General features: G+C 43.2%; 2 protein-coding genes across 3 annotated transcripts in view; both read right to left on the bottom strand.

Moving 5' to 3' along the window:
- chrd (chordin) overlaps positions 1-10,161 on the bottom strand; it is a 31,442-nt gene extending 21,281 nt beyond the window's left edge. Inside the window, exons 1-6 of one of the 2 annotated variants that reach the window (XM_061720155.1) lie at positions 9,847-10,161; positions 7,832-7,935; positions 7,600-7,726; positions 3,767-3,913; positions 3,549-3,666; positions 1,914-2,001 (exon numbers count right to left, since the gene is read on the bottom strand). In XM_061720155.1, the coding sequence (XP_061576139.1) occupies positions 1,914-2,001; positions 3,549-3,666; positions 3,767-3,913; positions 7,600-7,726; positions 7,832-7,935; positions 9,847-9,997 (735 nt within the window). In that variant the 5' untranslated portion in view covers positions 9,998-10,161. The remainder of the gene's footprint in view (positions 1-1,913; positions 2,002-3,548; positions 3,667-3,766; positions 3,914-7,599; positions 7,727-7,831; positions 7,936-9,846) is intronic. The other variant, XM_061720156.1, reaches the window with a different exon arrangement.
- Positions 10,162-13,385: 3,224 nt separating this feature from the next.
- Positions 13,386-14,924, bottom strand: LOC133442187 (uncharacterized). Its single transcript, XM_061720136.1, has 2 exons — positions 13,725-14,924; positions 13,386-13,421 (listed from the first exon to the last, which is right to left on the bottom strand). The coding sequence occupies exons 1-2, from the start codon at positions 14,922-14,924 to the stop codon at positions 13,386-13,388; spliced, it is 1,236 nt and encodes a 411-aa protein (XP_061576120.1).
- Positions 14,925-20,010: the final 5,086 nt, after the last annotated feature.

Genomic DNA, 20,010 nt, shown 5'->3' with positions numbered 1-20,010 from the left:
ATCTCAACTTTAATTAGCAATCCTCTCTGTCCCACTGCTGAGCACTGATGTAACATGTGAAAAATTCTCTTTCTCTCCAAAAGTTCTGCTTCAATAATGCACACCCTCCTCTTTCGTCTCCTTCCTTTTCTGCAGCAGAATGTTTTCTCTAAGGTCCTATGGTGCTTGTCGCTGACATTTATCTAGAAATAATAATAGGCCAATTTCTGGGCCGTGTATTTAAGGGGCTCCTTCCTCTGCACGCAGTTTTAAAGTCTGAAATGGAATGTGAAAATGTGTGTATTTGTGGCGTATAATAAGTCCGTGGCTCTCTGCTCCCAGAGCATCTCAAACCTGAATCCTGATGGTTCTAGTCCAGGGGTCGGCAAACCAAACTGTTTTAGATGCCATATTGGACCAAAAACACCAAAAAACAAACTTTAGAATGAAGACAACACATGCTGCATGTTTCTATATTAGTTAGAACTGGGGGAAGATTGTTTTTCATTATGCACTTCGAGAAAAAAGTCGAAATGTCGAGAAAAAAGTCGAAATGTCGAGATTAATGTTGAAGTACAATCTCAAGAAAAAAGATGAAATGTTGAGAAAAAAGTCGAAATTTCAAGAAAAAAGTCGAAATGTCGAGATTAAAAAGGAAAGGAAAAAGGAAGAAAAAAAGAGAAAAATAGAAAAAAAGGAAAAAAGAAAGAAGGAAAAAAGAAAAAAAAAGGAAAGAAAAGAAAGGAAAAAAAAGGTCAAACCTTTTTGAAAAAGCCCTAGTGGCTCTTTTTGAAAAAGAGCCACTAGGGCGGCGCTAAAGAGCCGCGGGTTGCTGAACCCTGGTCTAGTCCAAGGGACTGACTGACTACATGGGGATAGTAACTGCAATTACTGAGTTTGCAATGTTTAGAAATAGGCCCTGCAGGTGAAAGGAAATGTCACTGTGTGTGTGTGTGTGTGTGTGTGTGTGTGTGTGTGTGTGTGTGTGTGTGTGTGTGTGTGTGTGTGTGTGTGTGTGTGTGTGTGTGTGTGTGTGTGTGTGTGTGTGTGTGTATGTATATTGTTTATTATTGCACAGTGAGTTATGAGAAAAGAAGTGAGAGTTTGAGGCTGCAGTCCTGTGGTCAGAGTGTTCATCACGCTGACACTTCATTTCTCTCTTTCTCTCCGTCAGACGTGCACAGATCCACACAAACACACACACACACACACACACACACACACACACACACACACACACACACACACACACACACACACACACACACACACACACACATGCACCAGTACAACTAATATTATTAAGGTTTTTATCTCGAATATCTGAATTAAATACATACATTAAATTTCAAACACTTTTACTGTACAAAAGTGGAAATATTAAGGTTTAAACCTCAAACATCTAACTTTATGCTGAGTATGCTAGTTGTGCTTCTAGTCCTGAAGAGAGGTTTGTGAGTTATTAGGGGAAATTATGGAAGAATACTGTTTTACAGTCTTTACAACACAGTTCCTGAAGCAGAAATGTCGTTTGTAATAAAGGCAAATGTTTGAAGTTTACACCTTCATATTTCCAGTACAGTAAGTGTACAGTAAAAAAGGTTCAACTGAGTGTGCTTGCAGTGGTTGTAGTCTTGAAGAGAGGCATGTGTGTTATTAGGGGACATTATGGAGAATAACATGTTTACAGTCTCTGCAACACAGTACCTGAAGCAAAAAAAAGCCTTCAATCTCTTTAATAAGGTGAAATATTTGAATATTCTTACACTATTTTTACAAAAAAAGTGTGTGAAAATTATGGTAAAGTATGGTTGTAACCAAGGTAGTCCAGGAAATATGTGAAATATTTGAAAATATACACATCTTCAGTACCTCCAAATCAGTACCGTAGCCTATATATTTGTATTTGTATATATATATGTTTTGTATCTTACCATGTCTGACTGTCCCTTAGGAACTTTATATTCAAAAGCCGTCGTCCCGTCTGTGTCCAGGAAGACTAGTTTACTTGGGCGGCCCATTCTGGAAAAGTGAGGGTTATGTCAGTGAGTTGCCAGTTTGAAAAGAGGAAAAAGTGAATTATTATGAAAATAAACAGTTTTTTTATGGTTTTTAAAAAAGAAATCCAGAATCCAGGTTTGATGGAAACCTTGGGGGGGAGAGTTATTGGACCAGACACACGATTCATCAGGACACTGAGGTGGAAATGTGTGTAAGTCAATCCTGCCACATGCAACGCTCGCCCTGCAAGAGTTTAAGTCGGATTTTCACAGTTTGAGGTTGTCAATAAATGGCGTACAGGACGGTCTCAGAAAATTTGAATATTGTGATAAAGTTCTTTATTTTCTGTAATGCAATTAAAAAAACAAAAATGTCATACATTCTAGATTCATTACAAATCAATGAAATATTGCAAGCCTTTTATTATTTTAGTTTAGTGAGTTTTCTTAAGCTGTAAGCCATGATCAGCAATATTAAAATAATAAAAGGCTTGCAATATTTCAGTTGATTTGTAATGAATTCAGAATGTATGACATTTTTGTTTTTGTAATTGCATTACAGAAAATCACAATATTCAGATTTTCTGAGACAGTCCTGTAGATTGAAGTTAATATTCAAGCAGCAGTCACCAGTTCCTGTGTAGGAATACATCAAAAACACAATTTGTGAAGCTCACACTCAAGCTTAGAATCATTTTCTACCATGTTTTAGGAGTTGGCAGGAAGGACGTTTACCGATGTTGCAGTGCGGTGATGACTGCTCACATGACGGCTGGGAATCCATGATAACCACACACAAAACTCACAGCTTAAGGCTGATAAGAAAACACCAACATCTGACATTTAGTAGTTTAGTGGAAACGTATTATGACTTCAAATTTTGCGGTTACTAGCCAAGCATGTTGCCAACAATGGCCACGGTTACATGATATTTTTTAATTCGGAATTAATTATTCTGAATTAAATAATTCCGAATTAAACTATTTTCCTTCAAGTTTACATGGAAATAGTAATTCTGAATTGAGGTTTACATGGAAAACACGTTTGATGGTCTTTCTCCAATTCCTCTCCAGGTCTGGGGGTTGGGAAGGTTCTGATTGGATAGGGGGGGGACCGGAAGTTAAACTACCGGAAGAAAAACTAACTTAGCCTCTACAACTTTGAAAAGCTTTTAATGATTTCTATGTATTAAATAAATGGTCTCTGCTCTTGACCAGCGTTTACTGCTGCTGCATCTTGAAACTTTGTTTGGAAAACCAGCCCAGCAGGAATATAAGATCATGGAGACAGACGGGCGAGGGAACGAGCAGAAAGACCGGAATTCATTTAAAGAGGAATGAGTGTTTACATGATCATGGAATTATTCTATTCAGATTTAAAATCAGAATAAACCAGCCACTTACTTCGGAAGTAAGTTTAATTCAGAACGGACATTTTCATTCAGAATTAGGTGTTTACATGGTCATTTTTACTCATTTTAAATTGGATTTAATTTTAATTCTGAATGAAAGAGGAATTAAACTTCCCGTGTAGTGTGAAGGGTTTTCCTCCGTCAGCTCAGTGCTTTACCTCTGGTATGTGATGGAGAAGGTCAGGCTGGTCTTGGTCAGGGTGAACCGGACTCTGGCCACTCCGCTGGAGCTGGGCAGCCACGAGTCCGTCACGCCCGTTAACAACGCCACAAAATCTGCACAGGGACAGAAAAGGGCATTGTGCTTTCACTGCTCCGTACAAGCATGTAGAGAATGAGAATGCTAGATGTGGTGCGTGGGTGCTAAGGGACTGACCGGTGTGGCTCTGCCCGGGGCCCGTGTCCTCCGAGCTCAGGTACGATCGGTCGTTGTAGGATTTGTGGAGATCGTCCTCTTTGCCCTTCTCGTAGAAATACTCAAAGCTGTCCAGAAGAGACTCGGCCTGTTTTTTGTCATCTGTACCTGTAAAGAAAGGGGTTTAAAAAGTCTGTCAGATGATATTATGTGCAGCTGTGGTTCTCTCCCACAGAACAAGTGAGGAGGTGAGGAAGGTACTGTAGGTCAGTGACTTACTTTACCTTATTATTCTAGCATTCATTCTGAGTGCAGATGTGATACATTTGCTATGGTTGATTTTGAAAACTGATTCTGAATCTTTAACATCTGGATGAATGGATGATGGATGGATGGATGGATGGATGGATGGATGGATGGATGGATGGATGGATGGATGGATGGATGGATGGATGGATGGATGGATGGATGGATGGATGGATGGATAGATGGATAGATGATGGATGGAGGATGGATGGATGGATGGATGGATGGATGGATGGATGGATGGATGGATGGATGGATAGATGATGGATGGAGGATGGATGGATGGATGGATGGATGGATGGATGGATGGATGGATGGATGGATGGATGGATGGATGGATGGATGGATGGATGATGGATGGATGGATGGATGGATGGATGGATGGATGGATGGATGGATGGATGGATGGATGGATGGATGGATGGATGGATGGATGGATGGATGGATGGATGGATGGATGGATGGATGATGGATGGATGGATGATGGATGGATGGATGGATGGATGGATGGATGGATGGATGGATGGATGATGGATGGATGATGGATGGATGGATGGATGGATGGATGGATGTGCAGCGCAGAAAGACCGGGATTCATTTAAAGAGGAATGAGTGTATATATGATCGCGGAATTATTCTATTGGGATTTAAAATCAGAATAAACCAGCCACTTACTTCGGAAGTAAGTTTAATTCGGAATGGACATTTTCATTCGGAATTAGGTGTTTACATGGTCATTTATACTCATTTTAAATTGGATTTAATTTTAATTCTGAATTAAAGAGGAATTAAACTTCCCGCGTTAACGCACTGAATGACAGATAGCAGAGGCTGCAGGCCGTGTTCCCTACGGCTCAGTTCTAACCTCTTAGCTTTATTAGCTTCAGATCAGTGAGCATGCTCAGCAGGAAACTGCTGTTTTAAGTGACAGATCAAGTTTGTTGCTTTAAATATTTTGGCTATTGCTGCACCATGATTCAGATTTACAGCAGAGCAGCACGCTGCACGCTCCCTGCTGGGAGTTAAACCAGGAACCTTCTTGCTGTGAGACAACACTGTTCATTTTATACCACAGAAAACAAACTGTTTCTAGCATTAAATTGTTTCCAGGAGTCAGGCTGATATGGTTTAAAAGATCCAAATATTACAGATGTTGACTGTCAACTAATTTGCAGTTGTCACAACACAATACACTCCCATCTCTGATTAAAACATCAAATACAGTATGCAAATGGAGAATAACATCAGAGTCATGCTTGCAGAAACTGTGACCAGTGATCTGCCACTAATAATAGAAGTTGAGCTCCCTTTGTGAGAACATGAATCCGTTTAGAACTTAGTTGAATAAGTGGTATTATGGTTTGGGTACTGACTTTCAGTTACTGCATTTCTGCAGTTTCTGCATTTGAAACCATGTCAGTCCCTGGAAAGATAAACCCACATTAACCCAAACAATTCAAAACACATTGTGGCATAATGTCTGCCGACGGCTGGACCGAGTCAGGACTGCTATAATGTGTTGGGTTGGAGTAAAGATTAGGATATATGTGGATAAAAGACTAACTGAGGCCAGGCTCTGTGCGTGCGTGCGTGCGTGCGTGCGTGCGGGCGTGCGGGCGGGCGGGCGTGCGTGCGTGCGTGCGTGCGTGCGTGCGTGCATGCGTGTGTGGTTACACTAATTTCCTTAGCCTCAGTGCTCTGTTTTGTAGCTGAAGAGCAGGAAGGATTGGGAGCAACACTGCCGTGCGATGTTAAGACCGAACTGTTCCTCCGTCCTGCTGCACGGCCTCATGGGTGTGATGTGTTGACCGTGCGAGTTTTGCAGATACACACACACACACACACACACGGTGACACAAGCAGAGGTGCTCATTCAGCCAATTACAGCCCTTTGACATGTTCTTGAGAAAGAAAACCACACACTGCTCTTAGTCACACTAATGTTATTTCTTCAAGGCTGTTTTTGAGGAGCTCAGTCGGACTGTCTGCTTTCCTGCTTTGTGTTGGATACACACACACACACACACACACACACACACACACCACCAGAAAACTCTCCTCATTTCTCCCTGACTCCTCTCTCCGCGGGGCATGCTCGGAGACTTCTGGGGAGTGTCACACTCACTTATTCATATTTAGCAATACTGTATCCTTTTGTGTACTAAGTCATTACACGTACACACACAGATACAAAAACACACACCGTTTTCCATCACTTACACAAACATGCTGGGTGCCAAAACTACGACAGACACACTCAAACTTCAAAATTGACAACAGCGCACACACTCACACACACACACACACACACACACACACACACACACACACACACACACACACACACACACACACACACACACACACACACACACACACACACCATTCACTCCACATGGCTTTACCTTCACTTTCCATTCCACCAGAGGAACAGCATAGAAAAACCGCCAGCAGTGCAGCTCTAGACCCGCCCTGGGGTGTGTGTGTGTGTGTGTGTGTGTGTGTGTGTGTGTGTGTGTGTGTGTGTGTGTGTGTGTGTGTGTGAGGGGGGCTACAGTCATGGGTGGTACCTCTTACATGAGGTGGGACTGAGTAAATGTGCATGAATGCAGCTGAGTGAAAGTGAATGGACTGGTCCGTGTGCAGCAGCAGCTGTTCTGAAGGATAAACTGCAGCATAAGGAAAAAGGAATAAAGAATAAAGAACCCTGAGTGCAGCAGAGAATGAAAAGATACAAGACAAAGAAGAGAGGAAAATGAAAGGTAGCAAAAAAACTGAAGCAATAACACGGACTGAATGAAGAGAAAATGTTTTCCCTTTCCACATTAGGTTCCCTTTAACCCTTGTACTGTCCTTGGGTCAAAATGACCCAATTCTTCTATCCTTCTTTCCTCCTGCCATGCTCTCTCCCCCCTTCTTCCTTTCCTCTTTTCCTCCTTTTTTACCCTCCTTTACTCCTTTTTCTTCCTACCTCCCTTCCGTCATTCGTTCCTTTATTACCTTCTTTGCTTTTCCTTCCTTCTTTCCTTCCTTTTCTCCATTCCTTCCTCCCTCCCTTCTTTCCTTTCTTTCTCCCTTCCTTCCATCTTTTCTCCCTTCCTTACTCCCTTTCCTACTTCCTTCCTTCTTTTCTCCTTTCTTCCTTACTTCCTTCTTTCCTTCATTCCTTCTTTCCTTCCTTCCATCTTTTCTCCCTTCCTCCGTTCCATCTTTTCTCCCTTCCTTACTCCCTTTCCTACTTCCTTCCTTCTTTTCTCCTTTCTTCCTTACTTCCTTCTTTCCTTCATCCCTTCTTTTCTCCCTTCACCCTCCCTTGACCCAAAGACAGCACAAGGGTTAAAAAGTGTACATTTCTTTTTTCCCCCTCTATCTAGCTGTTTCTCTGGTTTGTAAAGCGGTTTCCGTGTGAGCTGAGCAGCCGGGAGTGTGAGTGAGACGATCATCACCCTTCAGGCAGGTTTTGAGCAGCCGGGGGGTTGCAGCGAGGGGATCATTACCCTTCAGGCAGGTTTTGAGCAGCCGGGGGGTTGCAGCGAGGGGATCATTACCTTTCAGGCAGGTTTTGCAGCAGTGTCCCGGCAGCAGGACCGGGTCCTCACAGTCCGGGACCGGACAGTCCTGCTTGATGTTCTTACAGTTGACCTTCCCGAACACCTTCCCTCGCCGACTCTTCTGCTGCAGCAAACATCAAACACAACAAACACGACATTAGGCTTAAACTGAGGACGGCCAATGAATGAGCGGCGTTGGTCAAATGGAACCCAAACAGATCAGACTTACGGGTTCGCAGTAGCACTGGACACAGTGCATGACCCCGAATGGCTCGCCCAGGTCCGGGTGCCACGTGTCCTCCAGGGAGTAGAACCGACTCCCAAAGGAGCATCCTGCAACACAGACATGGCACATTCTTATATATTCTTATATCGCTGTCCTGAGCTCCAGTCAGGTCGTTATGACCCCCGTTCTTCAGCTTCCAAACCAGCAGCAATCTGGATTAGAATCTACTTCAAATAAGCATTGCATGTTTAGTTTCTGCTAGAACTAAGTGTGGAGATCCAAAATAATCCCATGTGGTATTTCATTTGAGATCCACTGTGGTCCCTTGTATTTAAGGAAAAAAAGTAACTTCTATTAATTATTAGATTAAATCGCTTGATGAGAAACTACAAAGAATGGAACATTTAACAACAAATAAATCTGGTATGGTTCACTGCTCAGGCATGTTGGAGTTGGCCGAAACTCTGAATGCCTCATGAGTTTTGGTACTCAGCCTTGCATCCTGTCCAATCCAAATGATCCAGGAGGCTTTTTTCTCCAAAACATTGTCATAGGTTTCCAAGAAATTATTTTCTAAGCAATTTGACAAAATCATGCATGCCATAAGTAAGTAAACAAAGAGATGTATGACTTACTGGTAAGTGTTTATGGATTTATGTTTACATCTGTGTCAGATAAACCATGTGGAGTAGAAATGTAAAATGTGCTTTCCAAAGATCCTTGTAAGGAAAAGGCTCACCATCCCCTCGGTACGCTTAAAGAGCTTTAATCACTTTGAAAAAGTGAAAATCAGCAAAATATAGTTGGTGTTTCGCTTCAGTGCAAGTCTGACAGAATACAGGCAAAAGTATGAAATGCACAACCCTGTTCTAATAAGTAAAGACTGGAGTTAATGTTGATGTTACCCAGATAAAAATAGCAGTTAGCGTTATTATTACCATGCTACGAGTATAATTGGGTGTTTGTCACACTGAAGCCCTGCAGTTACTTCTGTTTAGAAGAACTGCTTACAACACTCACACACACACACACACACACACACACACACACACACACACACACACACACACACACACACACACACACACACACACACACACACACACACACACACACACACACACACACACACACACACACACACACACACACACACACACACACACTCCCTGCTGCTATCAGTCTGCTTCATGTTATATTTCATTGCAGCGACTTTAAACAGCGAGTTAAGAGACTTGTGTGTCTCTGCAGAAATAAATCATAAATAAATCATCGATCAGAGTCAGCGCGTGCAATGGAAAGTGGATTGATTGATGAAGCTGCGGCTCCTGCAGAGTCTCCTTAAACCACCAGGAGCCGTAAACGTCGGGGTTTTCACCCGTGAATCACAACCTTCCTGCGGTTCTGACTCACGTTTGCATCTCGTTTAGGACAACAGATGACTCAAACTGGGATGAAATATTCCAAGGAAACTCGAAAAATAGTGTGTTTTCTCATAAAGTTGGAAACTTTAAGAGTCTAGCTCCCTAAAATCCAGATGATTCCCATTTGACAAGTGGAGGAATTCCTGCTCTTAACTGTTTGATAAGCTTTCTGATGCATTTGGCACCCACTTACTTTTGAAGCTTGAACCGAATTGTTAAATTGAATATAACTTAGTTTTTCTTTCTTTTTAAAGTCCTTGAACCGTGTGTCCTATTCTTGAAGTCAAGTTAGAGTCAAGCTATTTATTGATCATCCTTAAAGACATGCAGACAGAAACTGCGCATCTGCGCGTTTGGACGGCAGAAGAGCAACTCCATCCTTCCTTAATTGTATATATGTTAATAAGTGCCACATTTTTTTAATTCACTGATTGCTACTTTTTAAATCTAGGTACAGTGAGCGAAATAACCGGAGTCCAATTCCTTGTTGGGCAATGTTCAAACTTGGCCAATAAAGCTGATTGTGATTCAGATTCAAACTCAGATTCAGATTCTGATTCAGATTGTGATTGTGATTCCTCGGCGTGTTGTTACCTGGCAGGCCCTTGGAGGGCAGCGGTTCCCTCTCAGACTGGATGGGCAGAGCAGGAGTCTTGAGCCGCGACGCGTCTCCGGATTGGAAAAAGGACGCGCAGCTGAGCGCGCACAGCCAGGCGCGCAGCGGACCAGCGCCGGGGACCAGCATCCCACAATATCCCCAAGTATCCTCCCGAGGGGAGCCAAGAAATAACTGATTTAAAAAACACAAAAAGGTGGTTGAAGTGTCCGCTGCTGTGGTCTGAGATCAGCTGCTCCAGAGACACGGAGGGGGTTCTGCAGACGGGACGTGAGCGGGCGCTGCGTTTCCTCCAGAACCAGAACCAGCAGCCTCTGCAGGGCCGGCCCTCCCGGCTTTATAGCCCCGGTCGGGAGGAGGGGAGGGGCGGGGGGGATGGAGGATGCAGGGGGGGGGGGGGGGGGGGGGCTGATGGAAAGGAAATCGACACCTCAATCACTTCACTGAAGCTTAAGATATGGAAACGAGGCTGATTCTTTGTGTCCAATCTCCCATATTATAGTTTTCATTGAAATTCTATAGACGGGACAACAATGGAACATTACTGACCAACTAGGAGCATATTATTGGTTTGGCGTTTGATTTAAACAAAAAAAAAAGTTTTATCATTTATAATGATACGTTAAACATGTGGATCTAGAAGATCGACGGATATACGTTTTTTTTCATAGTTTAGTTTGGGGGGGGGTGCCCACATCAGATGTGCCTTCTACTTTATTAGGAGCTGGTATGGTGACTGACACCAAATGTTCCCTTATCTCGGTGTAATTTGACTTCCTCGTGTATTTATGACTACTCATGTCTGATTTTCACACTCTGCAGCAGTAAAACCCAAAGCAGTAGGCTGAATTACGCGCAGAGGCACACTTAAGTCATCCGACACCCACAAAAGGTAGCGCTGCACCAGCGCCCCTGCGGAGACAGAAAAGAGTGAATCTCCAGATCATATACAGTAAGGAATGTGTGAGTGTCTGCTTCTGTGGCCGCTTTTATTTTTTCAAGTGCGTATGGAGCTGAGACCTAAGTGACTTAACAGAAACAAATGAAAATAGTTGGAATTCTTCAAGGCAGAGTTGTCCTGCTTTTTTCTGTCGTCTTTTTTAGACCTTGCACTGTTTCTCTTGGCTTGTCTATAAGCTCATCTGGACGTGTCTACTTAAAAATCTCATTTGAAAAAAACATTTGAAATGCCTCTTGCACGCATGCATATCCGTGCAGGTGCCAAAGACGAGGCTGCATGTGCAAACCTTCCCCATTTCTAAGTTCACCGCTGCCCGTCGATGTGCTGCGTAATATCAGCCAACATTGGCCTATTTAAATCTGGGAAATGTTCCCATTAAACAAAAGCTGAGTGGTTGGGTAACAGTCCAATTCTTCACAATAGTCCCTTGTGGGAGGCGTGGGGGTGGGGGGGGGCCAACGGTTCAGGTTTACATTACTGCAGTGCTGCTCGTGACTGATGGATTTCAGAGTCCAGGAATGGTCAGGGTTTATTATATGGCTGAGCTATTTGAAATAAAGAACTGATTCTGTATTTTCGAAAATAATTGATCCTGATTATGATCATATTTGCAGAGCGCTGTTCCAGCAGCCTACTGTAGAGATTGCAAATCGATATTCCAGGCAACACTTTAAACTTCATAATGTTGTCCATGGCCTTTACTGGGCAAGAAAATAGACACATGTCGCTCTCAACCAGAGCAGAGTTAGGCAATATGAACTAAGGGCAACATTTATGTTCAGGAAAAACAAGAACCAACGTTAAACAACGATGATCTCAGTGGAACAAGCTTAGATACTGAAATGAAAAATGTGGAGCACGTTATTACAATTCAAAAAACACCTATGGTTAATACATATTAAACAAATGTATAATGCACATAGGCATGTACCTATATGGACATGTGTATGTATGTGTGTAGGTGTATGTATGTATGTGTACAGTAGGTATACATGTATATACATATATATATTATATATATATATATATTATAGTATATGATTATATTAGTATATATATAGTATGTAGTATATATAGTATATAATATATATATAATAGTATATAGTATGCAAGTGTATGTATGCATATGTAGTAGGCTTATGTGTATGGTATCTGATTGTAATATTGTATGATTACTTGCAATAATATACCTGGTATGGAATGATACTTATTAATGACATTGCACTAGTTTATAAAAGCTAGACTTTTTTTGTGAAAAGGGTAGGCGTCATCGTTTAGCTTATAGCTTATATCCACCAAAAATTATATATATATAAATAATATATATATATATAGTATAGTATATATATATATATAATAATATATACTATAGTATATATTATTATAATATACTTATATATTATTATTAAATTATTATTATTATTATTTTATTTTTTTTTGAATAACACTGACGATTTTACACCTGTACTTTGAGTTATTTGTGTTGTGGAAATTGAAAGGACCAATAAAACTAAACTAAACTAAACTAAAACTAAACACAGGAGCTAGAATCATCTCTATTTTAAGGGTCGTAAAAAGTGTGAAATCAAATTGTGCCTTGTGCCAGAAGCTGACGTGCCAGCGCTGGGTGTTGTTTTTCTGCGTGTTTCTGTGTGTTTCTGTGTGTTTGTGTCGCAGTAGGGGCCCCGGGCCCCGGGGCCACTTCCCTGCAGGTGTGTGTATTGACGCGTCCCCCGGCCCGGCCGCCTCTCCTGGCCCGCCCCGCAAACGCTCCCATCACGGGCTGTTTGCGCTCCATCATCGGGTGATAAGCGACGCTTTTCTTGCGCTGCACACGGTCATTCATTAGGCAGACTGGCTGTAAATTGTCTATTGGAGCTGACAAAAAAAGCCTTCTCTGGGATGTTCGCTGTGTATTGGAGAAGTTTCGTGACAGTCTCCCAAAATCCCATTGTTCAATCAGCATCCAAATGTCACCTTTATTAAGAATACAAATAGTTTTAAACATTACGTCTGGTAAATTAATGTTTAATACATCACACATGCTCCTTGCAGATAAAGAAAACTGCAAATTATATGCATTGAAGAGCTATATTGCAAGATTTTCACGAGACGTTGATGGCTTTGAAATGTTAGTTGAAGCTGAGCCTTCATGTGGATTTTAACTCAAACGAACGCACAAATAAATGAATAAATGAATGAATGAATGAATGAATGAATGAATGAATGAATGAATGAATGAATGAATGAATGAATGAATGAATGACTTTGGATATGCTTAAATTATTGATAAAATTAATGTACTTGTGGTGAGAACATTAAAAGCAGATATATTTTTCAACACATTCGTGGACTTCATTTAGCTGTATTTCAATTAAAAGGGTGTAATCATCAGTAAGTAACATGAATATATCACTATTGGACTAATATTTTGTCCTTGAATGCTTTTTTTAAGCACGCCTGTTTTGTTTTTGTTTGCTTTTTTAATTAACGAGGCTAGGTAACCTTTATTACTTAGATATACATATTAAGTACATAGTATACCTAACATAGTATTCATGTGGTGATGTGCATGGGGGGTTCTGTCCAGGTCTAAGGGGACAGGAATGAACTCTGAAGTCATCTCGAATCTGCCACGAAGCATTACCGCTCAGGACAATCGATTAGCAGGGGTTTGGATTTTTGCAGCTTGATCGGTCTTTTACGAGTCCAATCAAAATGTAATTGGAAGCAGATTGGGTGTTTTTATTTTATTTCCTTCCTGCCCAGTGATCTGCCAGATAACCTGATATGAATCCACCACCGACATGGAAGATCCTGCACGCAACACATTTTTACAGATGGGATGTAACAGAAGGACATTGGAGCTGGTCTGGAGAGGGGCCCCCACCCAACCTGCTGGTTGGGTGGGGCCCGGTACCAGGGGCTGGTTGGGTGGGGGCCGGTACCAGGGGCTGGTTGGGTGGGGGCCGGTACCAGGGGCTGGTTGGGTGGGGGCCGGTACCAGGGGCTGGTTGGGGGCCGGTACCAGGGGCTGGTTGGGTGGGGGCCGGTACCAGGGGGCTGGTTGGGTGGGGGGCCGGTACCAGGGGCTGGTTGGGTGGGGGCCGGTACCAGGGCCTGGTGGGGGGCCGGTACCAGGGGCTGGTTGGGGGCCGGTACCAGGGGCTGGTTAGGGGGCCGGTACCAGGGGCTGGTTGGGGGCCCAGTACCAGGGGCTGGTTGGGGGCCCAGTACCAGGGGCTGGTTGGGTGGGGCCCAGTACCAGGGGGCTGGTTGGGGGGCTGGTACCAGGGGCTGGTTGGGGGCCTGGTACCAGGGGCTGGTTGGGGGGCCTGGTACCAGGGGCTGGTTGGGTGGGGGGGCCGGTACCAGGGGCTGGTTGGGGGCCTGGTACCAGGGGCTGGTTGGGGGCCCGGTACCAGGGGCTGGTTGGGGGCCCGGTACCAGGGGCTGGTTGGGGGCCGGTACCAGGGGCTGGTGGGGGGGCCGGTACCAGGGGCTGGTTGGGGGCCGGTACCAGGGGCTGGTTGGGGGGCCCGGTACCAGGGGCTGGTGGGGGGCCGGTACCAGGGGCTGGTTGGGTGGGGGCCGGTACCAGGGGCTGGTGGGGGGCCGGTACCAGGGGCTGGTGGGGGGCCGGTACCAGGGGCTGGTTGGGGGCCCGGTACCAGGGGCTGGTTGGGTGGGGGGCCGGTACCAGGGGCTGGGTGGGTGGGGGCTGGTACCAGGGGCTGGTTGGGTGGGGGCCGGTACCAGGGGCTGGTTGGGTGGGGGCCGGTACCAGGGGCTGGTTGGGGGCCGGTACCAGGGGCTGGTTGGGTGGGGGCCCGGTTCCAGGGGCTGGTTGGGTGGGGGCCGGTACCAGGGGCTGATTGGGGCCCGGTACCAGGGGCTGGTTGGGTGGGGGCCGGTACCAGGGGCTGGTTGGGGGCCGGTACCAGGGGGCTGGTTGGGTGGGGGCCGGTACCAGGGGCTGGTTGGGGGGCCGGTACCAGGGGCTGGTTGGGTGGGGGCCCGGTTCCAGGGGCTGGTTGGGTGGGGGCCGGTACCAGGGGCTGGTTGGGGGCCGGTACCAGGGGCGGCTCCAGACATGGTTCCTACGGGGGCCAGATGGGGCCACTTCAATTCCTGGGGTGGAACCAAAACTAAAGCCATCATTACAGGACTTTATTATACTGGTGTTGTATACAGGCTCAGAAATCGTTGTTTTTTTTACTTTCTAACTTGTCTGCTTATATATTAATGGTTAATACCATGTTGGTAAAAACCTAAGGCAGGGGTTTTCAACCGGGGGTCTGCGGAGGTACTGCAGGGGGTCCTCCAAATTAAAAAGAAATAAAGGCAATTTTAACCAAAATAATTTGTGAGAGTAAAAAAAAAAAATATATATATATATATATTATATATATATATATTTTTTTTTTTTTTTTTTTTCTGCCTCCGTCAGTCGTTTATCGACTATGGATGCTTGCCAGTGCACTTCCTTGACCGTGTGTGGCTGTATAGGCCTATTCGTGAAGCACAGATCCGTCCACACAGATCACACTTGTATTCTTCACTTTGCAATAGACTTGGAGCGTGACGGCGTTGGCGTTTTTGACGCTTGTTTCTGTGCAAGTCTGGTGTCATCCACTACCATAGCCTCTTTCACTGTGTCTCTCCATGCCTCACCATTTGCTGCCAGCCTCTTCCATTCACTGTGGTTCGGTACTACAATCAGATCCTTCTTACAGACATCTTTATACCGGAGATTATGCCTACCCAGCCAAATCTCTCTCTCTCTCTCTCTCTCTCTCTCTCTCTCTCTCTCTCTCTCTCTCTCTCTCTCTCTCTCTCTCTCTCTCTCTCTCTCTCTCTCTCTCTCTCTCTCTCTCTCTCTCTCTCCTCTCACTCTCTCTCTCTCTCTCTCTCTCTCTCTCTCTCTCTCTATATATATATTTCAGTCTTTTAGTCTCCAACTCTACATAAATGATTCCCATGACGTGAGTCATGTGACTAATGTCAACTTTAGAGCGGGAAAACGAGCTAGCTAGCTGTTTAAGAAAAGGACATTCGTTGCGAAATTGACTTGACTATTTTCTATTTAACGCTAGTTAGACCTGAAGGATAAATTAGTGACAATAACGAAGCCTAAAGCTGGAGATTGTAACGTTCCAGCTCGGCCTAATGTTACTCCTTCCACGTCTGACGAGGACAAAGTTTCATCAACTATAAACACATGTAGCTAATAACCCAGTCAGGAATTGGTAAATAAGGGGATATAAGCAGAATAAAACACATTCCAAAGTTGTTATTATAAGCCAAAAAAGGGGGAAAAATAAGAATGACAAGAATTACAAAAAAAGAATGTATATTTTTTTTATTAATACATATATATAATTAAAAAAATATATTTTTTAATATATATATATATATATTTTAGCTTTTTTAGGCTATGATTTTGGATGAAACGCAACTGACGATAGAATCTATGTGTTTTTTTTTTATTGAGGCCAGTGGGGTGGCCAGCAGATTTGTAGGGGGGGGCCGCAGCCACCCCTGGCCCCCCCTGGTGGTACCAGTGTGCCCAGTACCTCCCTCTCCCTGTCAACTTTCTCATTTTAATGTTAGAAGCAGGTCAGTGTTGAACTACATCACCCCCCCCACCCCCCAGACCTGAGTCCCAGACTCCAGCACTCAAACGGGACCGCATCCTGTTTACTGGTGGGACTGGGAGGGACTGGGAGGGACTGGGAGGTGTGAATATTCCATGGCAGATGTGCCTCTGTCTCAGTCACAAACCCACCACCTGTTCCTCATCACAGGCAAAGGGGCTACAATAATAAGCATGTTTTTCCTCTGCCTTCACAGTGACATTATTTCCTTAAACTTGGATCTGTATATTTTTCTAGATTTTGTTTTTAATTTGGTCATAACAAGATTTACGAAAAGGAGACATGCCAAAGAAAAACATAAACCTTCAAAATCCCACCTTCCCTCTATGCATTATACTAATTCACTGGAACTGAATCTGACTCATGGTGCATTAACAAGCTGTTGTGAAATTTCCCCCTTGGATTCCTACTTTCAGTCCACACTCAAGATAAGGGTTTTTTATATCTAAGGCAGACATCAAAAAGGAGGTGACTAATTTCATCCAACGCACTAAAATAATGAGAACAAACCGCTTCCTTTTCGCTACATCCCTGTCACCCACAGTCTCCCCGCACCAGGATGCAGCAAAACCTCAGCTTCTGCTTCTAAAAGAAACATAAATGGCGTTGAGCGCCTGCACTGTTATGCTGATGTTCATGATGATGGTAATAAGACGCAGCCGATCAGTTCTAAAGCGAATTTCCTGCTGCGGCCGGTGTTGCAACCTAAAAGAGAGGGGGGGGGGGGTCTTTCCTAGCACAATTTGCAAAGAGGGGAAGTCTTGCAGAGTTGATGTTTATTCATTCGAAACGGAATCAATTTGCAGACACAGTCGAAACCTTGCAGAAAACAAGCGCACCTCACTTCTCATCAGGCCGCATTTCCGAGCTGAGAGCGCCGATCGAGTGATGCGTTACTGCAATTACTGACAGCAATTCACGAACAGAGGCTATATCCAAATATAGCCCACTGTTGTCTGTGTATGTGTGTGTTGTGGGATTAGTTTGTTTTGACACCTCAGAAATAAGGACGTGTCTGCCAGCAGCGTCCCCAGCATTTACGCATCATTCAATGTATCTGCCGTTGGATGCTCTTTTTTTTAAGTTTGCACGAATGAATGTTCAGTCCACACTGACAGCACAAAAATAAGCTGCTTGGTAATAGATAGTTTTGGATTCCTCGGTGAAATTGCACACCTTTTATCCACAAATGTAATTTCTAGATAGTGCGTGGCTGGGATTACAGTTTTCAATTGCCATATAGCTGCTTAAAAAATCCTGGGATTTTAGTCCATCACAGTAATAATCCGGGGGTTTAGTGCGAGGAATTATTCTCCTCTGCATCACACACACACACACGCACGCACGCACGCACACACACACACACACACACACACACACACACACACACACACACACACACACACACACACACGCCCAGCGCGTTATCCTTCCTGGAATACAACCCCCCTCCTCCCAGTCGGGTCTTTGAAATCTGCATCGCTCTGGTCTCATTTCTGTTTACAAGAGTCAAATTGGTTCCACACACTTCATTTGAAAAGGCCAATAAATCTGCAGAGGGAGAGAGAGAGAGAGAGAGAGAGAGAGAGAGAGAGAGAGAGAGAGAGAGAGAGAGAGAGAGAGAGAGAGAGAGAGAGAGAGAGAGAGAGAGAGAGAGAGAGAGAGAGAGAGAGAGAGACAAAAGTGGTGATTTTTCTTTTGCACCTCGCGCGTAAAAGCCTCCAGTGTTCAGCACCAGCCAGTCATCACCCTGGTGAGTGATAGACAGTCTACCGAGCTGTGACTCACTGACCCGCTGCTGGACTCACTTCCCCAGAGGAATGATGACTCTCACTGGAGGTCTGGCCCAAATACCAGACTCTCTCTTCACACGTGCATGCCGCCGAATAGACCCCCTCCCCGTATTATTATCATTATTATTATTATTATTATTATTACTAATATTATTATTTAATTATTGTTATTATTATCATGATTATTATTGTTGTTGTTGTTGTTGTTGTTATTATTTAATTATTATTATTATTATTATTATTATTATCATTATTATTATTATTATTATTATAATAATTATTATTATTATTATTATTATTATTATTATTATTATACAGTTTGGGTGGTCAGAATAAATATTTAGAGCACCAAGATACAAAACAGCAGTAAAAAATAGCAGGGAAGAAGAGAAGAGTGGGGCTTGAGGGAGTTTTTCACTTTTGGCTTTATTTCATCAGAAGTCAAGTGGGTCCAGGAGAAATGAACATCCATGATTCCAAGTGTAAATAGTCCTCGGCACCAGCGGTTCCTTAGACGGGGCGGGGAGCCCTGAAGATTGAGGAGAACATGGGGAAAGGTTTATACTATGATTATCTCCCCTGCCAAAACCCCAGGCAGAACTGGGAGGACCATGTAAACCCAGGGTCCAGGAGAAAAGCTAATGAGGATGAAATACGAAGGTGAGGAGAAAAGGCTGGCAACTACACTTCCATTTATTTAGTCATTCAGGCACTAAACAGTGTCATTTTAAACATTTCATTGCACAAAGAGCACTAATAGTTCCCCATACAAAACCAAAGTAGCTCCATTTCATGCCAGCGCACTAATATTTCGACCTTTAAAAGATCACAACTTTCAGAATTGTAGTTGATCTTCTTTAAAATAAATACATGATCAAATATCAGAAAAACCTTGACACAAACCATATCAGAGCCAGAATCTCTCCACGCTGAAGCTCTGTAGGATTTATTCTGCTGTGTTACAAGAAACAAAACCATCTAGAGTTGTTTGTTCTGGTCACTGAAAGTGAACTTTGTAGAGTTATAGCCTTTTAAAGGAGTGAATGGACTTGCTGGAAAACATGGTGCATCCTCCACTAGGCCACTGTTCTGCAGCAACATTTGATACGTTCTCTGACCCTGTTTCAACTGTAATAAATGGCAGGTTTTCAGATAATCTTGTTGACAAAAGACCCACAAAACATTTCTAATTTACAGTTCTGATAGCCAGATATATGGATGTATACATGTGCAATATTTAAATCACGTGCACATTGGAAATATGCATGAGCTGTCTATTTTTTACTAACCATAACCAGGTATTTTATTTTTCTAAACCTAACAGTATAGTTTATAATCTAAAGCTAAATATATTCGGGGCAAATAGTCATGATAAAAAAAAAACACAATCAAGAGAAATTGATTTAGTTGTCCATTATTTTAATAATAATAATAATAAGAAGAAGAAGAAGAAGAAGAAGAAGAAGAAGAAGAAGAAGAAGAAGAAGAAGAAGAAGAAGAAGAAGAAGAAGAAGAAGAAGAAGAAGAAGAAGAAGAAGAAGAAGAAGAAGAAGAAGAAGAAGAAGAAGAAGAAGAAGAAGAATGGATGATACTCTGGAGTTTTTATTTTGAAATGTAATGTAATGATGCTACATTACATTACATTACATTTCAAAATAAATATGTTTATTTATGTATATATTTAATTTATTTAATCTCAATTTACTTTGAAGTGAAATACAAACAAGGACA

Source organism: Cololabis saira, chromosome 4 (assembly GCF_033807715.1).
Source record: "Cololabis saira isolate AMF1-May2022 chromosome 4, fColSai1.1, whole genome shotgun sequence".
In the NCBI taxonomy this organism is placed as follows: Eukaryota; Metazoa; Chordata; class Actinopteri; order Beloniformes; family Belonidae; genus Cololabis; species Cololabis saira.
The sequence above is the reverse complement of the archived record's forward strand: the minus strand, read 5'-3'. Positions and strand labels throughout refer to the sequence as shown.